Genomic DNA, 25,439 nt, shown 5'->3' with positions numbered 1-25,439 from the left:
ACCCCCCAATCCATAGGAACTGTTCCAGAGACAATATAATCCAGAAGGATAAGGGCAACATATTGTGGGAATGTCTCAACCTGCAAGTTTCCCTCCAAGTCAAAAACCATTCCAACTGGAAATTACATCATCGTTCTTCACAGTCACTGGTTTAAAATCCCAAATTGTCCTTCTTAATAGTACCATGGGTGTGCCCACACCATATGGTTCAAGCAGATGGCTCACCACTACCATCCCAAGGACAATTAAGGATGGGTAATAAATGCTGGTCTTGCAATCACGTGCCATGAATTAATGAATGTATGAATAAGGACAATGAATGCCAGCTTTTCCATTCATGCTCACGTCCTGAGAATGAATAAAAACATCATGCATTTGTGGTGACAAGTGATAGAATCTTCCAGTCCAAAGAGTGGACAATGAAGAACATGTTTGGCTCCTGAATTTAAATTTATTTACTACTTATCCCTGTCTTCACCCAGCGGGTAGCCACTCTCCAGGTAAAATGGCTGTCAGGTGGCGTTAAACCTGACAAAATATCAAGAACTCAAGCATGAGCATGGCTGATCATTGTGGACATCTGTATGACCACATACAAGGGCAGTCGCAGCAGCATCCTATCCCATTCACAGCTGGTTACTTTGCCCTTGACATAACTAAATAGCAAACAGTTTCAGAAACTCATCCTTTGTCTTGGAACAAGATTAATGCCACATGTTACCTGTTTCCACCATTTCATTGTCTGATTTAGTTCAGTACACAACTGGAAATCTTCATGCTTTTCATATCTCAACTGTACTCCTTCATTGTACAGTTACCCATTAACCCAGAAAATATTATTCCTCAATGAAGCATTTTGTAACAATTGGTTGCAGGAAGAGACTGTTATATTTAATTTTCAATTTCCCTATTACTCGTGGGTCTAGAATACCAGGAAAGCTTTTCCTAGCTGTTTTTCCAAACTGGTCACAGAACATTAAGGAGGATACTTTTAGGGAGTTGTGCAACAGGAGTAGCCATGATCTTCCTCGGAAAGGGTTTAACCTTCGCTCAATTCTTTATCAGTTTGGAGTGATTGACAAACGTCCACGTGACAGAGGCCTTCCCCAAAACTCTACATTTCAGTCAACTTTTTTAAAAAAGCAGCTGGTGCTTCAACTCTTTGGATTTTAGTTTACTCCAAACCGTTTAGCTTGAATCACTTGCTGGTTGAACTCTTCGTTCTGTGAATTATTCTGGAGATACTGGAAATCCGAACCATAAGAAAAAGAAATTCTACAAAAGCTTAGGTTAGGCAACATTTTACCGCGACTCAAACATTAACTTGCTTCTTCATTCCACAAACACCGTGCCAGCTATAAGATAATAAAATGTGAGGCTGGATGAACACAGCAGGCCCAGCAGCATCTCAGGAGCACAAAAGCTGATGTTTCGGGCCTAGACCCTTCATCAGAGAGGGGGATGGGGAGAGGGTTCTGGAATAAATAGGGAGAGAGGGGGAGGCGGACCGAAGATGGGGAGAAAAGAAGATAGGTGGAGAAGAGAGTATAGGTGGGGAGGTAGGGAGGGGATAGGTCAGTCCAGGGAAGACAGACAGGTCAAGGAGGTGGGATGAGGTTAGTAGGTAGGAGATGGAGGTGCGGCTTGGGGTGGGAGGAAGGGATGGCTGAGAGGAAGAACAGGTTAGGCAGGCAGAGGCAGGTTGGACTGGTTTTGGGATGCAGTGGGTGGAGGGGAAGAGCTGGGCTGGTTGTGTGGTGCAGTGGGGGGAGGGGACGAACTGGGCTGGTTTTGGGATGCGGTGGGGGAAGGGGAGATTTTGAAGCTAGTGAAGTCCACATTGATACCATTGGGCTGCAGGGTTCCCAAGTGGAATATGAGATGCTGTTCCTGCAACCTTCAGGTGGCATCATTGTGGCACTGCAGGAGGCCCATGGAATGCACCTCCCAGTTGCAAACCATTTCCACTCCCCCTCCCATTCTTTAGATGGCATGTCCATCGTGGGCCTCCTGCATTAATACATATACCAATGCTGAGCATTGGTAAGTCACTCTTTACTTAAGAGATTTTACACAATCAAAGCGTTTCAAGATTGCAGAGAAATCCCTCTCTCCAGCAACATTCTGCTGTTACCTCAGCACATTTGCAATCTTGGCGTCATATTTGATTTGGAGATGAACTTCCAACCTTGCATTTGTTGAATTATTGAAGCTGCCTATTTCCAGCTCCATTGCGTTGCTTAGCTGCACCCGTGCCTCCGTTTATTTGCTATTCAAAATCTCATTCAGGCCTTTGTTACATTTAGACTCAATTGTTCCAACACACTGCTGGTCGGTTTGCCCCATGTTCCCTCCACAAAGCTGTTATATAAACTCTGCAGCCAGTGCCTGAGCTTGCTGCAATCTGATGCCCCTAGCAGCCCTGTATTCACTGGCTTACATTAGCTTCCAGTTAAGCAATGGTTTGATTTTAAAATTCTAAATCCATGTTTTCAAATTCTTTCATTCCACCACAGAGATGTGCGCTACTCCAATTTTAGCCTCTTGTGCATTCTTACTTATAATCACTTCACGGTTAGTGGCCATACTTTAAGCTTTCTTCAATTTTACACGTAACTCTCTGTTGCTTTGGCCCCAAGCTCTGGCATGCCCTCTCTGCACCTCACTTTTCTTCTTTCAGACCCTGCTTAAAATCTAACTAATTTCTTGTCGTGTAAAATAACATCACCGTATCTAGTTTGATCTCATTGATTGACAGTGCAGCATCTTGGGAGATTACATTGCATCGCCAACAAAAAGCTGCTTTAGTGCAAATTAGTGAAATATTCTGGATCTTTTCAAAATATTCTGGTGTTGAGTCAAGTACAACATTCATCAGCATTGTTATAAAATGGTGAGAAGAAAGAAGCTTTTCAGAGGAAGCTTTGTACCGATCAAACAGGTAGTTTTAACATTTCTTAATTTTAATACAGTACATTAAAGCATAAATTACAGTACATATAAGCACAACACACCACTGCTGTCAGATGTCTGATAACAGCTACACACTTTTTTTAAAATAGCATATATACTACCATTCAGCAAGTCATCCAAACAAGTAAGCAGTACTGTATGCCTTCTTCAATCTTACATGTAACAAACATGTATTTGGCTACTGCACAGAGTTTTATCAAGCATTACTATACAATGTGTTTCTGGAAGCATAACCTTGCACAGAGATCATACATGCCAATATCTGTATAGTAAAATATGAGAACGCAGGAAACATTTTCAAAAAAGCCTTTTGGTGATTTTTTTTTATTCAGTATAATGTAGTGTGCCTACAGTCAACACATCATTGGCCCACGTTCCAGAAATTCTTCTACAGCATATCTTTTAAAACAAAATGAAAAACTTTAATATGGAGGTCTGAGAAAATAAGGAGTATATCTTTTAGATCACAGAACTGCTTAATGTAATGAGCAGAATATAAACATGGCCCTGGCACTATGTGTGTTTTTTTTTACTAAATGGAGAATCATAGTGCCATCCATACATTTGAGCTTAGGGTGTTAGTTCACATAGTCCTAATCTGATTAGGACAAGTACTTTACACACTGTTCCTTGGTTACTGTTCTACAGTGTTAAATCGAGGACAGGCAATTGCGTCAGTCACAGGTGAAAACCTCTCATAAAACTGACTGCAGAATTGAACATGGGAACAAAAAGCATCTTCAGCTGCTTCTGTAAATTCATTGCAGTTTCCCACAGCTAGTTTAACATTAACATGGCTGGTGAAGCAGAAACAATATATATATTTTGAAAGCATTCACAGGTACATTCAATGCAGAAGATGATAGAGTGAACATGGATGGTGGGAAACAAACTGTTCAGCTTTGCATGAAAGCGCTTCTGGATATAAAAAAGGGAGAGGCAGTCACAGCATTAATAGTATCCTGTCCTATCAATGCTTCGCTTATACTCATAGGAATTGATTCAGTGCATATGCCAGTCCTTCAGAAGGTAATATGCCAGAAAACCTGGAACATTACATTTAATTATAAACCCAAACAGGAATATAACACCTTTCAATGATATCACTCTCTTGTTCCTTAATGCTTCCCAACAGGTCGGCTTGCAGTTTATTTATTTGGGTCATAAAAACTGTTCTATAATTTTCACCTTCAAATTTTGGTTAAGTGTTACTGCAGACCATAATTCTCTGTAAAGCCCTCTCCTGACACCTAATCTGTCCTTGACTAATGTAAGATAGTATTCAAGTTACAGAGCAGAGATTTTTAAACAACAAACAGAAAGAAACAGTTCACAATGACCAGAGTATTAAAATAAGTCTTTGTGGCTCTGGCCACTGAAGCATAGTGCACAATATTGACCCAAAGGAATTCAAAGGGCTTATTCCTAGACATAAAGTTATTTACGGAAAGGAATTGTTGACTGAGGTTCAAGTACAGCATTAATTTCACTTCTCTTCTAGAAGTGGAGTAATTTTAATTATTTACATTTGCAAACGTAGAAGCTGAATATAAAGTTGTTATCCAGCTCTATTATGTATTAATCCTCATCCTTTCCAAAACATGTTGGGCAAACTATGTTTGGATTTGACTAGTCTTACACATGGCTTTCCAGCAGAAACCCCCTTGACTACTCTCAGGGACACAATAAACCGTTACTATTGCTTTGTTGGGTTCAGTCCTGTGCACTCGACTTCTGTCAGCCTGTAAATAACTAGGCGTGTGAAACATGGGCACATGATTATCTGCACAATGGCTACCTCCTAGCAGAAGATGACACAGATGTACTAATTGCACCATCTTCATAACTGTTACTTTTAAGATTAAACCAAACAAGTCAGTCAGTCAGTCAGTCAATCTACAAACTGAAAAGGGGGCTTGGAAATGTCAAATATTTACAAGAATTAAGTTACTAAAAAAGCCATGGTGCAGTGCGTTCAGATCCAGGTGGGCAGGTTAACAGATCATTTCAGCATATCATTACTGCAGGCATTTCAGAATGCAGACAGGTATTTACTTGTGCAGTATTAATGGAGTAAACAGCCAGGGATAATACTTCATGATGTGTACATTTCAAAATGGAACAATATAGCTTGATCTCTGTTAAGATGTATCAATGCAGCAGCATATAGAATCCTGCAATTCACTCCGTACGGCATATTAGGATCAAGGCTCCTCTATCAGTAGCTGTTGCTTTTGTTCAAAGGACAATACCCAAACCAGGATTTAAAAGGAGAATTTACAAACTTTCTTAAAAATTTAATTAAAAACAACCTGACAGGTGTGAAATATGTTTTTCATGCAACGTACAGTAGCAATAAGATCACTATTCTGATAGTATTTATCTAAGATACTGCCAGTGCTTTGGTCAATAGTTTCATCACCACCCTACCCTGGCTCTAAAATTTGGAGTTGCTTTCAGGTTTCCCAGGTTCTGATCCCCAGTGCCTTGATCACGTTAAATTTGGGAGTTGTTTGGTCCCATTCTACCAACATCAAGAGGAAGCAATGTTCTAAATCACGGTGACCCATGTTATTCAGTGGTACTGAATTACTGTTTGAAGCTGTTGACAAGCTAGCAGCCAATAGACTAATACAGGTCATTACACAGTGAAGAGTTACTTCGGACTCTGCTAGCTTTGAATATTACTCTTCAGCTACCCAGGAATGAAATGACATGGCTGCCACCGTATATGTGGTCCAAAGTTCAATAAAGACAGAACTGAAAGAACAAGGTAGGAGGTCAAACAAGAAGGTTCAGATCTGTAGCATGATAAACATTCCTGCAAAGTGAAATTTGGGTGAAGTAATAATCTTGTGTGCCAGGGACATTAGCATGGAACAGGGAGACAGGAGTTTAACCCTCTCCTACTTATCTCCACTGAATTTGTACAGGGGCACCTCTCTCTCCCTTTCCCATCACATAATGCTTGCCCTTCGGCCAATGTTAAAAGTATGTCGCAAATTATAATCTGGAAACAAGGCACCTGCTTCCCACTGTCTCCATTATATTTTCCCTGCTGGGAGCAGCAATGGAGACAAACAGAATTAAGATACAAACAAATAAAAATCTTTGAAACTGAATGAAAGACAATGAAAGATAAGCCGATCCTGATAGGTAAGCTAATTCTAGAAGCAGGGTTTATATATTTATTAAAACTGAATACACGGAGTGTCCTCACAGAAATTTCCTTCATTGACTCATTTTCAAGATTCGTCCAGCAAGCAAATTCACGCAGGTATTGTACTTTACATCCAGTAACACATCAATGAACTTTGACTGTTTCCTCATGGCACCAATTTCACAGTCAACTCTGACAAAGCGAGCAAGGCAGGGCCGACTCAGCAACAAACATCATGGCCCACAGCTCAGATTTAGCAGGAAGCAACATTATTACTTCCACTCAGAGGGATAGTAAACATCAATGGCCATGTTCAACCTTTTTGCTGTGTTACCCAATACTGGGAATACCTCTCACTTATTTGGTGTATTGTTAAACGGCCAAATAACTGGCCGCATGACCTCCTGCAACAACAGATGTACAACTCTAAAGAACAGGTGGATGTTATTAGAAATTTTTACATTGTGGAAAGCCTGCCCTCCATGATGTTGGTGGGGAAAAGCTTCTTACCCAAGGACTGGCAAACCCTTAATGCAATGCTTCACCCATGATCTACGTGTGCGACAAATACTGCTGTGAAGGTGCAGTCATGTTCCAAAGGCATCAAGATAGGTAGAGACCCATTCATTCGCCCAGACAATTCCTCCAAAGAGTTCAGTGAAACAAAAGTGTGGAAAGAGACCAACAAGAATTAAAACTGCATAAGACTCCTTTTTGATGTTCCACTCTGTGCTGAATGAAGAATAATCAAAAGAAAATAGTTGCAGAACAGGATTCTCATTCACATAATGGTGACTGGCAATGATGGAATTGGAAAGCCCTTCCATCTCAAAGATGAATAACTGTGTTAAAAGTTTGAAATCAGGAACATTAACACATCCAATGTCTCGTAATGTAGAATGGAAGCAAATTCAACAATGTTGAACCCAAAATGGTGAAAAGACAGCACTCTCACTACCACTAGAGGTCTCCACAGCTCCTCACTATAGTATTTACAAAGTACTGGAGACTAACGCACTGTGTTGGAAAAATCTGAATGAGTCAATTTTCATAAAAAGAATATCTGTACCATACAACTGCCAACAGACTAATTTCTGTGGCCACTATATCTATGTTTAAAAGAGAGTTGGACGTAAATGGGGATTCACATTACACCAAGTCAGCAATTAAAGAAGAAAAATCAATGGAAGACAGGTGTCTTTTTCCTCTAGTATATGGTGACCAATGGCTAATTATTGCAGACACACATCTATGTTCAACATGACCTCATTATGCCAAATGACAGTAACAGAGCAATGTATATATAAACTGCACTGTCTATTTCAAATGTAGCCTAATGCTTCGATATAGAACAAACAGTGTCCACTTCACAGGGAACCCTGCACTTCAAAATATTGAAACAAATCAGGGTGCCTTTACTCAAACGTTCCAGGCAGGAGCGTTGCAGGATTCTAAATGTAGTGCTGGTCGGATCCCAGTTTAAAAGAGATGGCAATGACATATGAAGGGCTTTGATGCGATCATGCCAGGGTGGCTTGTTTCTCCTCAGGTGTCTCCTCCAGGAGCTGAACTAGCAGTTCATAGACAGGTTTGCAAACTTTGGCATAGCCAATTTGGGTGAGGTGCAAGTAATCAAACATGTCATGATGGGAGATGGTGCCGTCAGAATGCACAAACTCTGCATCGACATTCAGGAACTGCATATTTGGGAACTTCAAGATGGATCTCTTCAACAGCACGTTCACCTCTGCATTCTTCTCTCGCAAAGGATTGGGCTTCTCCCCACGAGGCAGGAGACCCTGAAATAGAAGGATCATGAAGTAAAACAGGATGGCAAACAGCAAGTAACCTCTTGATAGAAAAGCTCTCTCCTGGTTTTGAACTATCTAGGCAAATTTTGTGCTGGTTTGATTGGGAATTGCTACTGAGTTCTCCCAGGTCAAAGAGAAAGTCAGAAGCAGAATCCACTCCATAGTTCCTGCATTGGCTGAGATTACCATTAAGGTCACACTTTCTCAGCTTCGCCCTCTCCTGGTGACCCTCCGTTTAAACCACCACCAGCTGTCTCTCTCTGAAGAGAGAACAGACCAATGGCCCTCTGGGGCTATGGTGACTTTACTGTAAATGTAATAAATCCATTGTCCAGGTCCATGGCTGCTGGGAACAGAAAGGAGATGGCTCTCCTGTTAGTGGCTGACTCTCCCTACCTTTTTCCTCATGGCTCCAAACATCACCTCAGTCACAGCAATTTGCTGCCTGCTTGCCTAAAGTCTCTGCAGATGCTGCTCTGGATCCAGCATGACCCGGGATGGTTTTTCCTATGCTTTCCCCCTCCTTCCCTAGGGTTAGGTGCCAGGCAACACAGCAGCTTTTCACTGTGGTAATATATTGGCAGTTCTGCAACATGCCACAATATGTTTTCTCATTTAATTCCCTGTGCACTACCAGCTATTAACCAGGAAGGCAGCACAAACCGAAAATGAATCTGCTCTCAGGTGTCCTGTTCAATTAATTCATGGGATGTGGGCCAATGAATTCCTAATTGCCCAGAGTGCAGTTAAGTGTCAACTACATTGCTGTGTGTCTGGAGATAGTAAGAACTGCAGATGCTGGAGTCAGAGACAACACAGTATGGAGCTGGAGGAACACAGCAGGCCAGGCAGCATCAGAGCAGCAGGAAAGTTGACCCTTCTGGAAGAAGGACCCTGACCCAAAATGTCAACTTTCCCACTTCTCTGATGCTGCTTGGCCTGCTGTGTTCCTCCAGCTCCACGTTGTGTTAGCCGAGAGTCTGGAATCACATTCTTGTTCTTTAAAACAGCCTGCAGGAGATGCATGACACTGGTCTAAGGAGACTGAAATGCATCCAAAAGCTGAAGCCGGGACATTTATCTCAGTCACTCCTCCAAATGATCTAGAAATTCACTGAGAAAATACTTCAATCTCAAACACAAAACATGCCGTTCTGGCAATTGGCTAGGACAACGACTATCCTGCCATTTGTGGAGAACAACAACATAGGATTATGGCATGGACTAATCAGCCTTTGGAACAAGATAGGTAGTCAGCAAACAAACGTGCTGCTATTTCATGCTCAAAGATAAGAAAGAAGCGAAAGCAAGTTATACACAGAAACAGAAACACTTACCAATACCACCACTTTGGCCTGAGGTTGCCTTATGTTAATTAGGTGTACAATCGCCTCGATCCCACCGACTACTTCCTCGGCTGTGTGTTCATGGTTGTTGGTCCCCACCCAGAGGACAATCACCTGTAAACAGTTTGGACTTTTACTCAATACTCGTATTCAACTTTATTGTGTTAGAATAATCATACTGACCAAAAAGTTAAAACTTCACATCTAATACTTATTTCAATCTGATTAGGTTAGCAGATTGAGGTGCTAGCAGTGCATTTTGCATGGATAAATGTATTTCAAAGGACTTTAATACAGTCTATTGTGGGGTCAAATGGGTCAGAAATATTGCTCTCTCCCTACCTTGGGTTTGATGTTTTCTAGTTCTCCATTCTCAAGCCTCCACAAGACATGTCTCGTGGTATCTCCTCCAATCCCAAAGTTAAGTGCATGCAGCGGTGAGAACAGGTCCCTCCAGATCTGTCCAAACAAGGAAAATCAAACACAGTTACCGTGCCAGCCTTTCAATTCTGATTCAAGATTTTTTTATTGAATTTAGATTCAATCTAAACTGATATTATCAGATGATACGCAATCATTCCACTGTAGTATTACACTTGATTTGCCTTGCTCCTCCATGAAATGACTTCAGTCCCTTCATTGAAGTCACTGATACAGATTGCTGCTGAGGACTCAAACATTTACAATCTCCATAGCACTGCAATGGAGAAGTGTTGCTGACCCAAAAAAAATCTGTTGAACTCTTGCTAGAGCACAGTGGAGGCAAAAGCAGCGGTGAATACTTAAGGAAGAGTTAAATGGATCTTTGATTGACAAGAGAGTCAAAAGGTGAAGGAGTGTAAACAGGAAAGTTGAGCCTGTAACAGATCAGCTATGACATTATTAAAGTGACCAAGCAGGCTTGAAGGGCCAAATGGCCTACTCTCAATTCATAGGTCTGTGTAAAGACATTCTGAGAGTCTTAACTCCACGGCCAGAACATCAGTCCTCCTCAGTACACGTATCACTTCAACTGCTTGAACGAGTCTATCAATCTTAGTGAAACAATTGACAATATTGACTCATGGGCTAGAAAATGGGTTAAGATTACCCAAAGTCAAGGAGTATAAAGAAGAGAGACTTTCATCCAATTAATTAGAGGCTAGACTATTAGCCAAGTCTCAAGAGTTAAACAGCAGGGTTGTAACCCAGAGAGTCACTCACCCACTTTGGAATTAAAATACAAACATTACATTTTGCCAATCTTCTCTGCCTGCTTAGCAGCATTAAATATTACAATTTCCATCATTTTCATTTTTTATTTCAAATTGCCAGCATCTGCCATATTTTGCCTTGCTTCCTCTGTTCTATGGTTCATGCCTATATATAGCTCTTCCCAGCCATGCCAAATGCTGAGCATAAGCTTTTCTAATAACAGCTGTCAGACTCAGATTTTTACTGAGGATCTGGAACGCCTTGTATAAGTAATGGGCAATCACCATGGGGGAAATGTCTCTGATGCAGTCATACTTACAATTAAATGTTGTAGCAATTAAACATCATATGACACTGATGGACAGTGTGATGATAAAGTAGCCTTAAGAGGTGCATTTTGTCCTGGTTTTTTTTAGAGCGAGATTGGGGGACTAGAGCTGAGCAGTCCATGAGAAGACTAACAATTGAAGCAGCTTTGGGTGATTTCTTTTTAAAAAGAAAGGTTGGAGAAGTAGATGAAGCCTGGTCAAGCTTCCACTGAACCAGGAATTAAGTTTAGCTTTCAGAAGTTGCTGTTGGGGTGTTGAAAGAGGTAGAAGCTATTTTTTTGTCTCTCAGATACAGCCAAAAGCTGGGGTTCTCTGCTTGCTGCAGAAGCTGCATGTGAAGCAATTTGTTTACTGAATTCAGAAATGGGGTTTCGCAGTGTGATTATAAATCACTCAGATGGTAAGAACTGCAGATGCTGAAGTCAGAGACAACACAGTGTGGAGCTGGAGGAACACAGCAGGCCAGGCGGTATCAGAAGAGCAGGAAAGGTGGTATTTTAGGTCAGGGCCCTTCTTCAGAAATGGGTCAGAAAAACATCAACTTTCCTGCTCCTCAAATGCTGCCTGGCTTGCTGTGTTCCTCCAGCTCCACACTGTCAACTCTGACTTCAGCATCTGCGGTTCTTACTACCTCTTTTCTGAATTTGCCTTTTTTACTATATTAGAACAGCTAATTAGTTATAGTTACTGTATCTATTATTCCGGTAAGTTGTCGAGTAGAGTGGAGTTATTCCGAATCCTTCTTTGTTCTGTTGTCTCTTAAGTGTAGTTTTAATAAATTGTGTTTTGTTAAATATTGAGTAGTTGCCCAGTCGAATTGCATCAGAAAGACAGCAACTCAGATTTATCTTTAAGAATAAAAGTAAGTTAGGGTCTAGGCTGCCTTCTTAACACATGAGGGGGTTTGATCAGATCCATAGCCAGGGCAAGGAGACAGTTGAATGGACTGAATGACACTCGCTTTGGACAGCACATGGAACGAAGACCACGTTGTGTGCTATAGGACTCGCACAAGGGGTCGTAATAATCTCTATTAATTTGCAAGTGCGTAACTTGAGTGTTCCATTGTGTTGAAGCTTTTTGTCTTATATTCATCAGGAAAATTTGCAAGAATGCCAATGTAGAGGTTGAACAACCTGAATGCTGTATGGAGGAGAGAGTGCTGATTAGTTGGTAAGTGGACAGTGATTGGCAGAGCTGTTACCATAGCAACACTTGCAACAATTAAAAGTCTACTCACCACTGATCAGTGGACTCCTGTGGTATATAAAATGTAGTGCCTTCTCTACTTTGGTATTTTTGTGAATCATGAAAGCGAAATCTTCCACAAAAACTGTCACTTTTCAGGAATATTAATGTTTTATTCGTCTGTTGAGGACATCCTTGACCATGGCAATAGTAGTCCAGTGAGTGGAAATTCAGAGGACAGGGCTAATAATTCAGGGAATTCAAGTCAAATCCCTATCCTGAAAACTTAAACATTTAAATTCAGTTTAAAAACAAACCGAGCACTAAATGGATTCCAATAAAAGTGCCCGTGAAGCTGGGGAATTGTACAAAGTCGATGTCCTTTAGGGAACATTCTGCCATTTTCACTCTGGAGTGATTCTGGTCTCACAACAACACAGTTGGGTGTCCTCTGAAGTTGACCGACAAGTCACTCAATTGAACAGCCACCTTCTCATGGGAACCAAAGATAGGGTGATAGACCATGACCTATCATCTACATCTGCATCTTGAGAACTGAAAGGAAACAAAATGATAACAGCGTCACTGGCAATTGACCAGTAAAAGATAATCAAGAGCTCACTCACTTCGTACTGCTGCAGAAGTTGCACCATGGAGTCACCTACGAAAAGGACATCAGGTTCTTTATCCTTGCAGTCCAGGACAAATCTGTTGTGCTGTTGGGGTAAAAATCTCATTGAAAAACTTGCACCATCCTGTTCAATTAAGCAGCTAAATGGTTTCAGATAAACACACTGAATTTATTTCTTCAAAAAAGAAACAACAGTCATTGCATGTGAACACTAGAACAGTTTTGGAAGCTCTGCTTCAGTGGGATGCAGTGACTGAGGAGGCACGTGGTTGGGGGGGGGGGGGGGGGGGGGGATGAAATAACCTTGTGCATTCAACAGAATTTGGAGAAGGGAAGAGATTTGTACATTCTCTCCCCCCACCACCGAGTTGATAATTGACATAAAATTATCCACGGCTTAATCGAATCAATGCAGAAATCACAGCATAGGCTGAAGTTGCTTTATACTGTTAGATGTCATCATTCCCAGTCCAGTTTCTTGCTGTTCCTCAATTCAACCTGGTATTCCAGCCTTGATCAGTACCTTTTATGGTAGTCAATGACCAGATGTGAAATAAGCAGCTACAACGGGAAACGGACAAGAATAGAGAAGGAATAATTGCTGGGACAGATAAATATGGACATGTGTAAGCAGATGTACAGCTTGATATATCAACGCTATGGATTCGATGCAGCTCGGATTAATTAAGAGGAATTTTTTGCACAGTTAAAATCTATGACAGTGCTTCCCAATATTCTCCCACTTCTGTGACTGCATTTCAAAGACTGAAATTATTAGTGGCCTCCCCCTTGATGAGAAATGCAAAACCCTGTTCTCATTGTGAGAGTAGGGGATCTGAGGCAACATGTACACTACTGTTACAATTCGGTAGGAGATCCACAGCAGTTATCACCGCATCAGAGGCCCTGAAACTTTAGCTCAAGGCCCCACTTGAGTAGTGATCCCCCCCACTTTGGGGGAACCTCGAACCCTTGGTTTTCAGAATTGCTTCTCAAACTTCCACCACACTTCTAAACTTCTGGATTACAAATGACATTAAGGGAATTTTTATATATCATCTATACCCAAACACTGGATCATAGCAAGTCATATCCATCAACTTTCTGATTCATAGGTGAAGGTATAATGTTCTAACCCGCTGTAATAACCACTGCCAGGGTAGACTGAGTGTTTAATCTTTGTATCTTGAAATGTAGTTGGTACTGTTGTGCCAAACAAGCAGGATATTATAATTTTCCACTTGGTGAGGAAGTTGGAGAGTGCAGTTTCACAATGAGTCAGCAGCCAGAGGGCATATAATATTCAATCTTGCTAAGAATCTTAGTCATTAAGCTTTAAGAGGTGCTCCACTCTATATAAACAGGGCAACAATGGAGAACTAGACTTGGATGATCACAAACCTTGTTGCACTTTCAAGCAGATCTTCCACAGACAGCCAGACCCCATCATAAACTCTATTCCACCGTAGGGAATGAGGTGGTGCTGGTGTTGGACTGGGGTGCACAAGGTCAGAAATTACACGACACCAGGGAATAGTCCAACAGGCTTACTTGAAAACACAAGCTTTCAGAGCCTCGTTCCTTCTGAAGAAATTAGATTTATATTGCACTTTTCATATTTTCAGGATGTTCCAAAGTGCTTTAGAGCCATTAAGGCCTGAATCGTTGCTCCACCATCGTTCACTTTTCACAAGAAATTGTAAAAACTACGTTAAAAAACAAACCACTGCCAAGTCTGGTGTCCTGTGTTCTGCTACATGATGGTACTTGGAAGAGATTTTAAGAGGCTCAAAATTCAAACCTCCTAAGTCTGCAGATAAACTGTGTGAGCCACCAAATGATGGGGATCCTATTTAAAGGAGGAAATACAAAACAAAAAGGTTTTTGCCACTTTCACTCACTGACGATTGAGCAACACAAGTGTCGGCCAAGGAGAGATGGGGAGACAGATCAGCTGCGAGAGGTGCCTAACCCAACATTTTCATTTGGTCACTGTTTATGTAGATGGCCATGATGGATGTGTTATCCCCAAGTGGAAAACTTACAGCATCCTGGTTTGGCAAAGAGGGTTAATTTAATGGTGAGAAAAATTATATAGAATCTCAGTGTTTAAAACGCTTATTGCTATTGGTGTGTTGTGATCGGACTCAGCTTCTTACAATTACTTGCGGCTCACAGCAGCAGCCAGACATACATTCTTACCAGTGACTTCCAGCGACCATCTCCCTGGACATCCTCTGCACAGAGAGGGACCGCAGCTGAGTTTAAACCCTCTTGGCTCATTGTTTCCCTTGAGGCTGCTTCCAAACCTGAACACCAGGAATAATGTTGGGAGCGGTGACTTGTGTGAAAACAGCACTCAAACCTGGAATGCTCAGTGTTCCTTGGTTAAAAACAGGCCTGTAAAGATGACAAAAATAAACAACAAAACTCCTAACTTCAATGCACAGCTAAATAATTTTAGATGACAAACACTGCTCTCATTCACCCTCAGACATTGACACTGGTAATGATTCTATTGCTGTCATTTACACCTCCTCTGAATCCATCTTTCATTTCTTTATTATTCCATTACCACCCTATTTTATCTTGCGCCATTGCCAAACCCCTCCATCTCCATGTCTCTCAACATGTTCAGAAATTTCTTCCAGGTTTGAGGATGGGACAGTCTTGAAACACCAACTACTTCCCTCTTCACCAGCACTGCCAGACCTGTTGACAATTGGCAGCGTGTTGTTTTTCTAAATAAGTGCGCAATTCCATTTTACAGTTCTGTATTTGTTTCAGGTAAAATTAATGATTTCCCCACTCTCGGTCTCATACCTGTGATGAGAATAATGCCTATACGCTTGCCTCGGTTATGGGCCACTCTAATGGTGACCATGACTGACAAGTTTCCACTATATCCAACAGCAAAATGATGGCTCCCACGTGGCTGCTGGAATTATGAGGTGGGCAGGCCCAGACTAATTTTATTTAGCTTTGTCTACTCTTTATTCTTTTTAAAATGGAAAGGTTTGAATTTCTAAGTTCAAATCTTTGTTGAACCAATACAAACCAAACAAGTAACACACAGTGTGGAGCTGGAGGAACACAGCAGGCTAGGCAGCAGTGGAGCAGGAAAGTTGACATTTTGGGTCAGGACCCTTCTCTGAAGAAGGGTCCCGACCAGAAACGTCAACTTTTCTGCTCCTCTGATGCTGCCTGGCCTGCTGTATTCCTCCAGCTCCACGCTTATCTCTGACTCCAGCTTCTGCAGTTCTTGCTATCTCTGACTGAGTTATAAACCAAACAGATTCTGATTTCTCTCCACAGAGGCTGCAGCCCTGCTGACCTTTTTCAGCAATTTCTGTTTTTGTTAAATCAGAGTAGCAGCCCCGCAGATCTAGCTCACCCCATTGTTTTCTCCTCTAACAAGTAACTGAAATTTACTTATTTATAAATGTCCTACACCAAGTCTGTATATTGGTTATCCCTTACTCTTACTTGGATTTCAATCAACCTCTGAAAGTACAGCAGTAAACAGTGGCTAAGGTGAAGAAACTAGATTTATTTCAACAGTGAACAAAGGTGACCATGGACATTGACACACTGGAGACCTGTGCCGTCATCTCTCGCATCAGAATGTTGTGGCTCAAGTCCCACTTCAGGGACTTGAGCACAAATTCTAGGCCAACACTCTAGTGCAGGACTGAAGAAGTGTTACACTTTCAGGCACGACAGTGAACTAAGGTCTCATCTCAAGTTGATGTAAAAACAATCGCATGGCATTATTCTAAATGATGTCAGGGAAGTTCTGCCAAACAAGACTGAGCTAATATTTATTCTTTGACCAACGTCACTGAGGCAGATAATTTGCTCCTGGCCCCATTGCTGTGTGTAAATTTGCTCCCATCTTTCTTAATTAAAATGAGTCTCATGACACCAGTTACAGTCCAACTGGTTTACTTAAAATCCCAAGCTTTCGTAACACTGCTCCATCAGTCCAAAAGCTTGTGATTTAAATAAGCCTGTTGGACTATGACCTGCTGCCATGCGACTTCTGACTTTGTCCATCCAGTCCAACAACAGCAACTGCACATCATTTTTCAATTACAATAATTAACTCACTTCAAAAATATTTAAATTGGCTGTAAATGCCTGCGGCATGTCCTATGCTTATAGACTGTCAATACATAAATGAAAGCCTTTTCTTTACAAGTTTAACCATTCTTTACTCAGAAGGTACAAAGTTAAAATGCTGCAGCGAGGAAAATCTCAATGTGAACTGAGTGTAGGAATTAATTACTTATTCAAATATATTGCTTCACATTTAACTAAAATAAATTGCCTGTCATTCTAAGCAAGCTATGCCTTTCTAAAACCACATTACAATTCTGCTGTTAAACTTCAGATCAGCAGCAAATCCAAGGTCACTTTGTGCTGGTGCGACAAGATCATTCACACGCACAGCCAGCATAAGCACTGACTTCTGAGCTGCATCACCTCCAACTTTTCAATGGCATGAGCAGCTCATGATTGCCCGACTCGGTCTCCTGTGGGTGAATCAGCTTTCTGTCAATGCTGCTCACATATCCCAGAAACATTCCATCAATCCTTCTGCAAAAGGTCTAATCAAACAGCTTCTGTCTGTCACTTAATCCCAAAGGGCTGCGATTGGAAATGTCCAATTTAGCAGGAGATCATTCTGGTTCCTTGACGCCCGTGACAAGCACACCAATTATTTTTGCTCCTTGGACTTTCACTAAGCAAAGGAGAACACTAGGACCCCGGGGAAACGCAGAAATTCACTGTCATTTGTATTCGGCCTCAGTTGAGGCCTCAGGTTTTCTTGTCAGAACTAGCAATATCTGCAATGGATTTCTCCCATTAGGAGACCTTCAAGGGACATTAAAAAAGGGGGAAAAATATTGGAAAACAAAGGATACAGAAGGAAGGGAAGGATGACAAAAGGCCTAAATGATAAACCTAGAAAATATGAAGGGGGTGGTGAGATGAGAAGAAAGCACAAAAAAAGGTAGAACCAGTTAAGAAAGAATACAGAAAGGCACCCACAGCCGCTTCTTTTCACATCCACAATTTATTTGCATATACTAGTGATTTGACCAGACAGTCAAATTCAGGCACTTTCTGTCATCTGTGTGCACTGCATCACACCAGCACGGAGAACAGAGAGAGTACAAATCATGAAGGGGAAGCTGGCTACAGCACTGCAGTACTGACAGCGAGAGAGCGACAGACAGAGCGAGGCAGGTCAAAACACAGCTGGGAGGTATGTATGAAGAGGAGCTAACACCACAAGCTGACAGCACATGCTTCACTGAGCCTACTGCCAACACTACTTTGCTCCTGATGCCTCTCACCTGAATTAGTCCTTGTTTTTAAGAAAGGGAAAAAGTCTTAATTAGACAGGTAGCTGCTATTTTATAGATTCTACAGTTTTAACACCTCACATTTTGTTAATGTGAGCCAGTAGACAAACCTCCAACCAAAAACATGCATCATTATGCACACGTAACATTACAAATTTTAATTACTATTGCAGCAATTGTTTTAAGCTAGAAAAACATTCTGCGTTTACATTTCAGCTTATTAAAAGTTTCAGTTGCAACAGACAATTCATCCTTACCCCAATAAGCTTTAATAATAATTTGTTAGTGAAGTTGTTTATGAAATAGATACTTGTGTGGAACATTTAACAACATTATATTAGGCTCCTGCAACCCTAGCACATCCACGCAATTCTAGTTTGCCTCAATAATGTGCCTCCGTCAGGACTAAGCACTCAACTGTTCCTCTTTGACCTTTGCTATTGGCATGGGGTTGCCAACGCTAGTGACAGCTTTGTTTTTTGTTTCAATTCTTTCAAGGATGTGAGCATCATTGGCAAGGTCAGCTTTGTTGCCCATCCCAAAATTCCCTTAGCCCAGCAATCCACTCAGTTTACTTCAGTGGACAGCTAACAGTCCACCATATTGGAGTCATGTGTAGATCAGACCAGGTAAGGGTTTAAGACTTTCTTCCCCAACAGACATCCATGAACCAGATGAGTTTTTAACTAAGTCATTGATGATCCCACGGTCACTGTTAATGGAATCAGCTTGTCAATTCCAAATTTATTCATTAAATTGAAAATTCTATGGTGGGATCATATCACCTGAGCATTAACCTTGGTTTCTCGGTTACTAATCCAGCAAAATATTACCACAATGCCAGGATGCTCTCCCATTGGCATACAGAACTGGACTGAGACCATTAAATTCATGTTACATAGGAACATCCATCCCGACTATCCATACTAGACGTGATCCCAGATCTTAGAAGTGAAAAACCAATGTCTGATCCATTGTGGCATCTAGACCATTCTGTTTCATGTGAGGTGCCATAAATTCATTGCTTAAAACTGTTCTTTCCCACCATGTCGAATAGCCCGGTAATATTAACAGTACTCTACCCATAGCTGAAAATGCAACACAGAGACACAGTATACATTTGTATTTATAAAATCTGCACTGTTGTATTTATCCCCAGTTCAAAGTGCCACAACTTACTGTACTTTAGCAAATTTTGAGTTTGCAGTAGATGCCTCCCCACCGTATTGGAAGCTGCAAGAGGTCGAACCACACAATGAAGGAAGTAGGTTTTGGCATAGTGACATTGTGCATGGAGTTTAAGGTCACCCTAATAGAAGCTTCTTTTTATGCAGTTACCAGTAGGATGCTCTGTCTCCTACCGGCCCCTTGCTTCTGTCTGACGGTTTGCTTATTGTCAAAACTGTACAGGCATTCTTGGGAGCATTACTACTGAATCCGGAGTCTGTACTGAAAAGAAAACACTAGAGACTACAGCGGGTCAGGCAGTACCCATGGAAAGAAAGCAAGGTAATGTTTTGAGTTCAGATGATTCTTCTAGTACGGCCATTAGACTACACAATCCACAGGAACTACATGATACCTTAAACTAGTCAGACAGACACAGTGCATTAGTTCTGCAACAGAGTAATCGGACACAAGGCAGCACAAGTAACTCTCCCACACAGCCCATGATAAGGATCCCTCGAGATGTTACCTCTCTACAAAAACAAGGGATGAACCTGTCTCACAGATGCCTCTTAGTGGGGAGTTAGAGCACTACATGTGTCTCCCCACCACTTGCTCCAAATCCAGTTTAGACACCAGTCGGGTGATAAGAAAAATTAGGAACTTGGTCACTGTACAACACATGAAAAATTGCTAAAGTACTATTTTTTAAAAAGACCTAGATTGTGCAGTTTTCATCGAGTTGCTGGAAGGCCCAATAAGGTAATTCCATATGATATTTAAATGCACACACAGCCTAACTTTCGTTAGCTCCTAACTATTGCTGGTATGTCCATTGTTTCTGATCCATTACCAAGAACATTAAACAGCCTGAATCTGCATTAACTCTCAGCCCATTTACTTTTGTAACGGGCTGATTTCAAGCTTTTTAACCTTTATGTTTTTGGAAAATTATCTACATCCCACGGATGATTTATTGTTATCTTTTACCAAGTGTCAAGTCTGAATCTTTGTCATCTACAAAACATTGAGAAAGGCAATTTGTGTTAGTGAGCTGTACTGTACAGTAGCTCTGAACCTTGAAACTCATCCAATGACACTGGATTCCACCATCTTGCCAATCATCCTTTGCTGCAGCATCTGCACTGATGGAATTATTGACAGAGGATTTACAATTAAAATGCTAAGCTGGAAAAGTTACCATCTGTTCATGTGTGTTAACGGATAAATCTCAGTTGTGATTTTGTACCACTAGTTCTGAACAAGCTGTGCAGTGCTGCAATTTTTATAATTCACTTTCCAAAAATAGGTTGGACCTCCTAACAATACACTGGGAGTACTGTGCTTCATTACTTTCTCCAAATTAAGATCTATGGATGCAATGGAGAAAGCACAAATTGACTGTACAAAGATGCCAGAGCCAAGAGATAAATTACAGCCATCGACAAAAAAAAACTGAACATAATTCCCTTGAATCTAACTGCTGCCTAAACACAGAAGATAGGTGCAGGAGGAGGCCATTCAGCCCCTTTAGCCTGTTCCACTATTCATCACTATCACGGCTGCTTGTCCAACTCAACAGCCTAATCATGCTTTCTCCCCAATAACCTTTGATACCATTCACCAAGTGCTACAACTAGTCACCTCTTGAATATATTCCACATTTTGGCATCAACTAATTCCTGTGGTAATGAATTCCACAGGCTCACCACTCTTTGGGTGAGGAAATGCCTCCTCATCTCTGTCCTAAATCATCTGCCTCGAATCCTCGTACTGTGATCCCTGATTCTGCACACACCCACAATCAGGAACATCCTCCATGCATCTACCCTGTCCAGTCCTGTTAGAATTTTATAAGTCTCCACAAGATTTCCCCCCTCATTCATCTGAACTCTAGTGAAAACCAATCCCAACCTAGTCAGTCAATCTCTCCTCATTCTTCAGACCTGCCATCCCTGGAATCAAACAGGTAAAAACTGCTGCACTCGCTCAGAACAGGAGACCAAAACTACACACAGTATTCCAGGTGTGGTCTCACCAAGGCCCTGAACAACTTCAACAACACATCCCTGCTCCTGTACTCAAAATCTCTTACAATGAAGGCCAACACACCATTTGCTGCCTGCTGTGCCCTGATGCTTACCTTCAGCAACTGGTGCACAAGGACACCTAGGTCCTGCTGCACACCCCCTCTCCCAATTTACAGCCATTCAGGTAGTAACCGACCTTCTTGTTTTTGCTTCTGAAGTCAATGACCTCACATTTAACAAAATTGTACTGCATCTGCCATTGATTTGCCTGCACACCCAGCCTGTTGAGGTCATGCTGCAGGATCTCTGCATCCTCATCGCTGCTCACCCTCCCACCCAACTTGGTATCATCTGCAAACTTTGAGACGTTACATTTTGCTCCCTCAAACACTGATACTGCAACAATTGCAGTGATTCACTAAGGCAGTCTCAAAGGGTTTTGGGAATGGGCAATTAGACCAACAACACACAACAAACAAGAAACAAAGTCAAGAATTTTCACATGGACAGAAACATTGGCATCAACCAGTTGGGACAAACTGTTTGTTTCTGTACTCTCAGTTCTATTAGATGCTGACATTTACGGAATACAATTACTCAGAAAACTAAGAACAGAAATTAAGAGAAGAAGCCTGTTATTTTCAGTTGTATTTTTTCAGGCTGCCATACACGTTAAAGCAATCTGTCCATTCACAATTTTATCAAACATGAAACTCAGGCAGATTCTGTTGAGTTGTATTATTTTCATGATGGTCCAGAGGGTGAAGTTAAAAATGCCTTCAATAATCTCCGTCAATTGTATTGAAAAAAAATCTCATATTGCCTCTTCCTCAAGCACTCTCTCCCACAAGACCTCAAGGCTGTAGTCAATTTTGTCTCCCTCAACCCCATCTTCCATGTGGATTCTTCAGATTTGTTGAAGTTACATTTGGGCTTCATCCAGTCATCGTTGCCTAGTCCACTAGAGTTTTCTCATGCACTTTTCAACTTTGTACTGCCCTTGCTGAAAGGTCTTGAGCGTTCCTTTAGGGTTCTCATTTAGAAACTAAACCAGACAGTGGTGTTACCGCAGCCTCACCAGGCTTGGCAGACATTCTGAAACACCTCCTTTCAGGCAGAAGATTTACTTTATGCTATGTCATACTTCGCTTTGTGTACTCCTGTTAAAACAAAAACATCTTGGGATGTTTCATTATGCCAGAGGCAGTTGTTGTAGGAGACAAATCCCTCAAATCTGCCTTTAGAAACCAGATTCTCAATTACTCTTACTTTGGTCAAAAAAGTTAATTTAAAAAAGGAACATTGTGCCTTCATTTTTGTTAGTGGTTATATTTGATTTTATGGTAATTTAGTTTAGGCCATTAGAACTGCAATCTCAACAGACCTGCTCTAGAGAGGTTTCTTGCTTATTAATGTTGAATTGAAATGGAACAGACCATTCAGTGATCCCAGGGTTATTGATGATCTGCACTGATGGTAATCAGATACGTCAACTCCCATCAGATGACCTCCACAATGGTTAAAATTTGGTGCTTTCTCTGCTGCAGCCTGGGTTTGATCCATGATTCATAGTCAGGAATAACGTTTTAGGGTGGTGCAAAGTAGAATTCCTATATCCAAGCTAGGAGGCCAGGGTTCAATTCCTACCAGACATAAATTGGGAATAATATTTATTTGTTTTATTTTTATAATTATAAATAATTAAAACTCTAGCCAGGATCATCTCCTTCCTGATTACAGCACTGGTTAAACAAAAGTAACAAGCTAAAAGGGTTGGGGAAGAAATACAAGTTTTTTTAGAAAGCTTTCACATTTAATCAGCATTTATTGCTGAGGCAAAATGTTTTAGAATTTCAAAAGACAAAATCCAAAGTAACAGTGAACAAAATGATCCAAACCTGTCACACATCTGACATTAAAAATATTAACATTTATTTCCCAAATGACAAAAACATTAAAATGCAGAAAGATAACTCACACCATTTTGAAATTTTTAGTGACCTACAGGAGTTTTTTCTAATTTACAAATGCTTGATTCATGAAAAAATAGTTTCCCCTTATAGACAAACAGAATCAATAGTGAATAATCTGTGACTTACAGCACCATTAGGTGCAAACTTTCCTCTACCTTGGCCCACCAAATGTCCATGATCCAACTATGACATTTTACAATTTTCCACACTAGCCGCTCCAGGACAAGGGTAAATTATTTCCCAAAATGTACTTTTCACCTCATAAGTTAAAACAAAAAAATAAGGATTTCTCTCCACAAAGAAACAATACGAAACGCCAACGACGAGGTGTCAATTTCACTGGCGGTACCTGCAGACATGTTACACTGCAGCCTTCTCAGCCAGCTCCAAATTTATCATTTTCCCAAATAAAAATTCTAAAATGGTTTTCATCAGGGACCAGCTGCAGACGGCAGCCTGATAATACAGATGTCGACTTTTGGGGAAAGGAGATCTTCCCTTTTATTTCTTTAAATAAAAGACGTAACAATGCCACTGAATTGGAATGTGCATCCTGCTTTTGCAGGCCATCCAAGCATTAGGCATTGGAGCAGGATTGGAAGGAGGAGCTGCAAATTTCAGGAAGGGATTGAGGTGAGGGGTCGCCTGGACAACCACAAGGTGGGTGATACCTGCAATGAAGGGTAGGCAGAGTGAGCTGCGACTGCTGATTCCCTCTGTATCCACTGGGATCTCCTGCTTTCCAAGGGCTTCTCCTCCTCCGCTACAAATGTATCCAAGCTGGAGCCACACCATTCCACCGACTTCCGCCTGCGCCTGTCAATCAAACCGGCAGAAGTCCCGCCCCACCCAGCTTCTCTATTGGCCACCAGCGTCAAGCACCCTTCACCAATCAGATCGCACCTGTCCCCGACATTTCGGCTCTCCGTTGGTCAGTTTCGCTGCCCGTCAGTCCCGCCGCGGCGCCCCGCCCCCTTGCCACTCGCGCAGGTCACCACACGCCCCGTGTTGCCCCCTGGTGGCGCTCCAGCGGAAGGAGCGCGGGCTGCAAGCATGAACTGAAAGAGCCTTTGGATTTCAGTGACTTGTGCAATAAAGTCCCTACTGCTCCCAAATTCAAGACCACATTTATATGCTTAAGGAGAAGCTTAACAGCTGAGAATGCTGCTAAACTGGAAAAGGGTAGACAAAACAGAAATTGCTGGAAAAGCTCAGCAGGTCTGAGCAGCGTCTGTGGAGAGAGAAACAAAGTTAATGTTTTCAGTCAAATTGAGTCATTCATTTCAGATGTCTAGCATCCTCAACACTTTGATTTCATTAATCATTAATTATTTTAAAAAGGTCAGTTTTACACGGTCACTACACACTATTAGTTATACAGTCCTGGTCTGAGCTAGCAGACAAGCTCCTGCGTGACTGCTTGGAGTCAGCAGACTAGACTATATTCAAGAAATTCGCAGCCAACTTAAATGAGCATGATACTACACAGACTTCATTGGCAAGTGTGTAGATGACTGCGTGCCAAAGAAGTTAATCCAGATGTTCCTCAAATGGAAACCATGGATGAATTGGGATATTCACTCCTTACTGAAGTCCAGTACTGAGGCGTTCACTTCGGGTGACCCTGACCTATGCATGAAATGTAGGTACAGGCTTCACAAAGCCATCATGTATGCCAAGAGATAATGGGAACTGCAGATGTTGGAGAATCTGAGATAACAAAGTGTGGGGCTGGATGAACACAGCAGGCCAAGCAGCACCTTAGGAGCACAAAAGCTGACGTTTCCGGCCTAGACCCTTCCCGAACCGTCAGCTTTTGTGCTCCTAAGATGCTGCTTGACCTGCTGTGTTCATCCAGCTCCACATTTTGTTATCATGCGTACCAAGGGACAATACCAGACTAAATTCCCAGTCGAACCAGGCAAACACACATCGACTGCGGCAAAGCTGACACAATTTAAACAGGCTACAAAGCAAAGTTGAGTAGAATCGCTGCCAACAATGCATCTCTCCCCAGTGACCTCAATGCATTCTAGACTCATTTTGAACAGAGGTTCAGTGAAATTAAGTCACCTGCCCCAACAGCCTCAGGTGCACTTGTACCTACAGTCACCACTACAGACATTAGCCTTCTTGAGAGTGAACCCACAGGAAGAGACGGGCCTGGATGGAGTCCCTGGCCATGCACTCAGAGCTGGCAGGGGTATTTGCAGGCATTATTAACCTCTCTTTACTATGATGTGAAGTTCCCGCCTGCTTCAAGAA

General features: G+C 41.7%; 1 protein-coding gene across 1 annotated transcript; it reads right to left on the bottom strand.

Annotated features, from left to right (window-relative positions):
- Positions 1-2,942: 2,942 nt before the first annotated feature.
- On the bottom strand, positions 2,943-23,993 carry pafah1b2 (platelet-activating factor acetylhydrolase 1b, catalytic subunit 2). The gene is made up of 6 exons (XM_048562082.2): positions 23,846-23,993; positions 14,835-15,032; positions 12,628-12,717; positions 9,633-9,749; positions 9,282-9,404; positions 2,943-7,932 (listed from the first exon to the last, which is right to left on the bottom strand). Exons 2-6 carry the CDS (start codon positions 14,913-14,915, stop codon positions 7,654-7,656), a joined length of 690 nt encoding a protein of 229 aa, XP_048418039.1. The 5' UTR covers positions 14,916-15,032; positions 23,846-23,993; the 3' UTR covers positions 2,943-7,653.
- Between the last annotated feature and the right edge of the window lie 1,446 nt (positions 23,994-25,439).

The sequence above is a fragment of the Stegostoma tigrinum genome, chromosome 32 (genome assembly GCF_030684315.1).
Source record: "Stegostoma tigrinum isolate sSteTig4 chromosome 32, sSteTig4.hap1, whole genome shotgun sequence".
Taxonomy (NCBI): Eukaryota; Metazoa; Chordata; class Chondrichthyes; order Orectolobiformes; family Stegostomatidae; genus Stegostoma; species Stegostoma tigrinum.
This window is presented reverse-complemented; position numbering and strand designations above follow the sequence as displayed.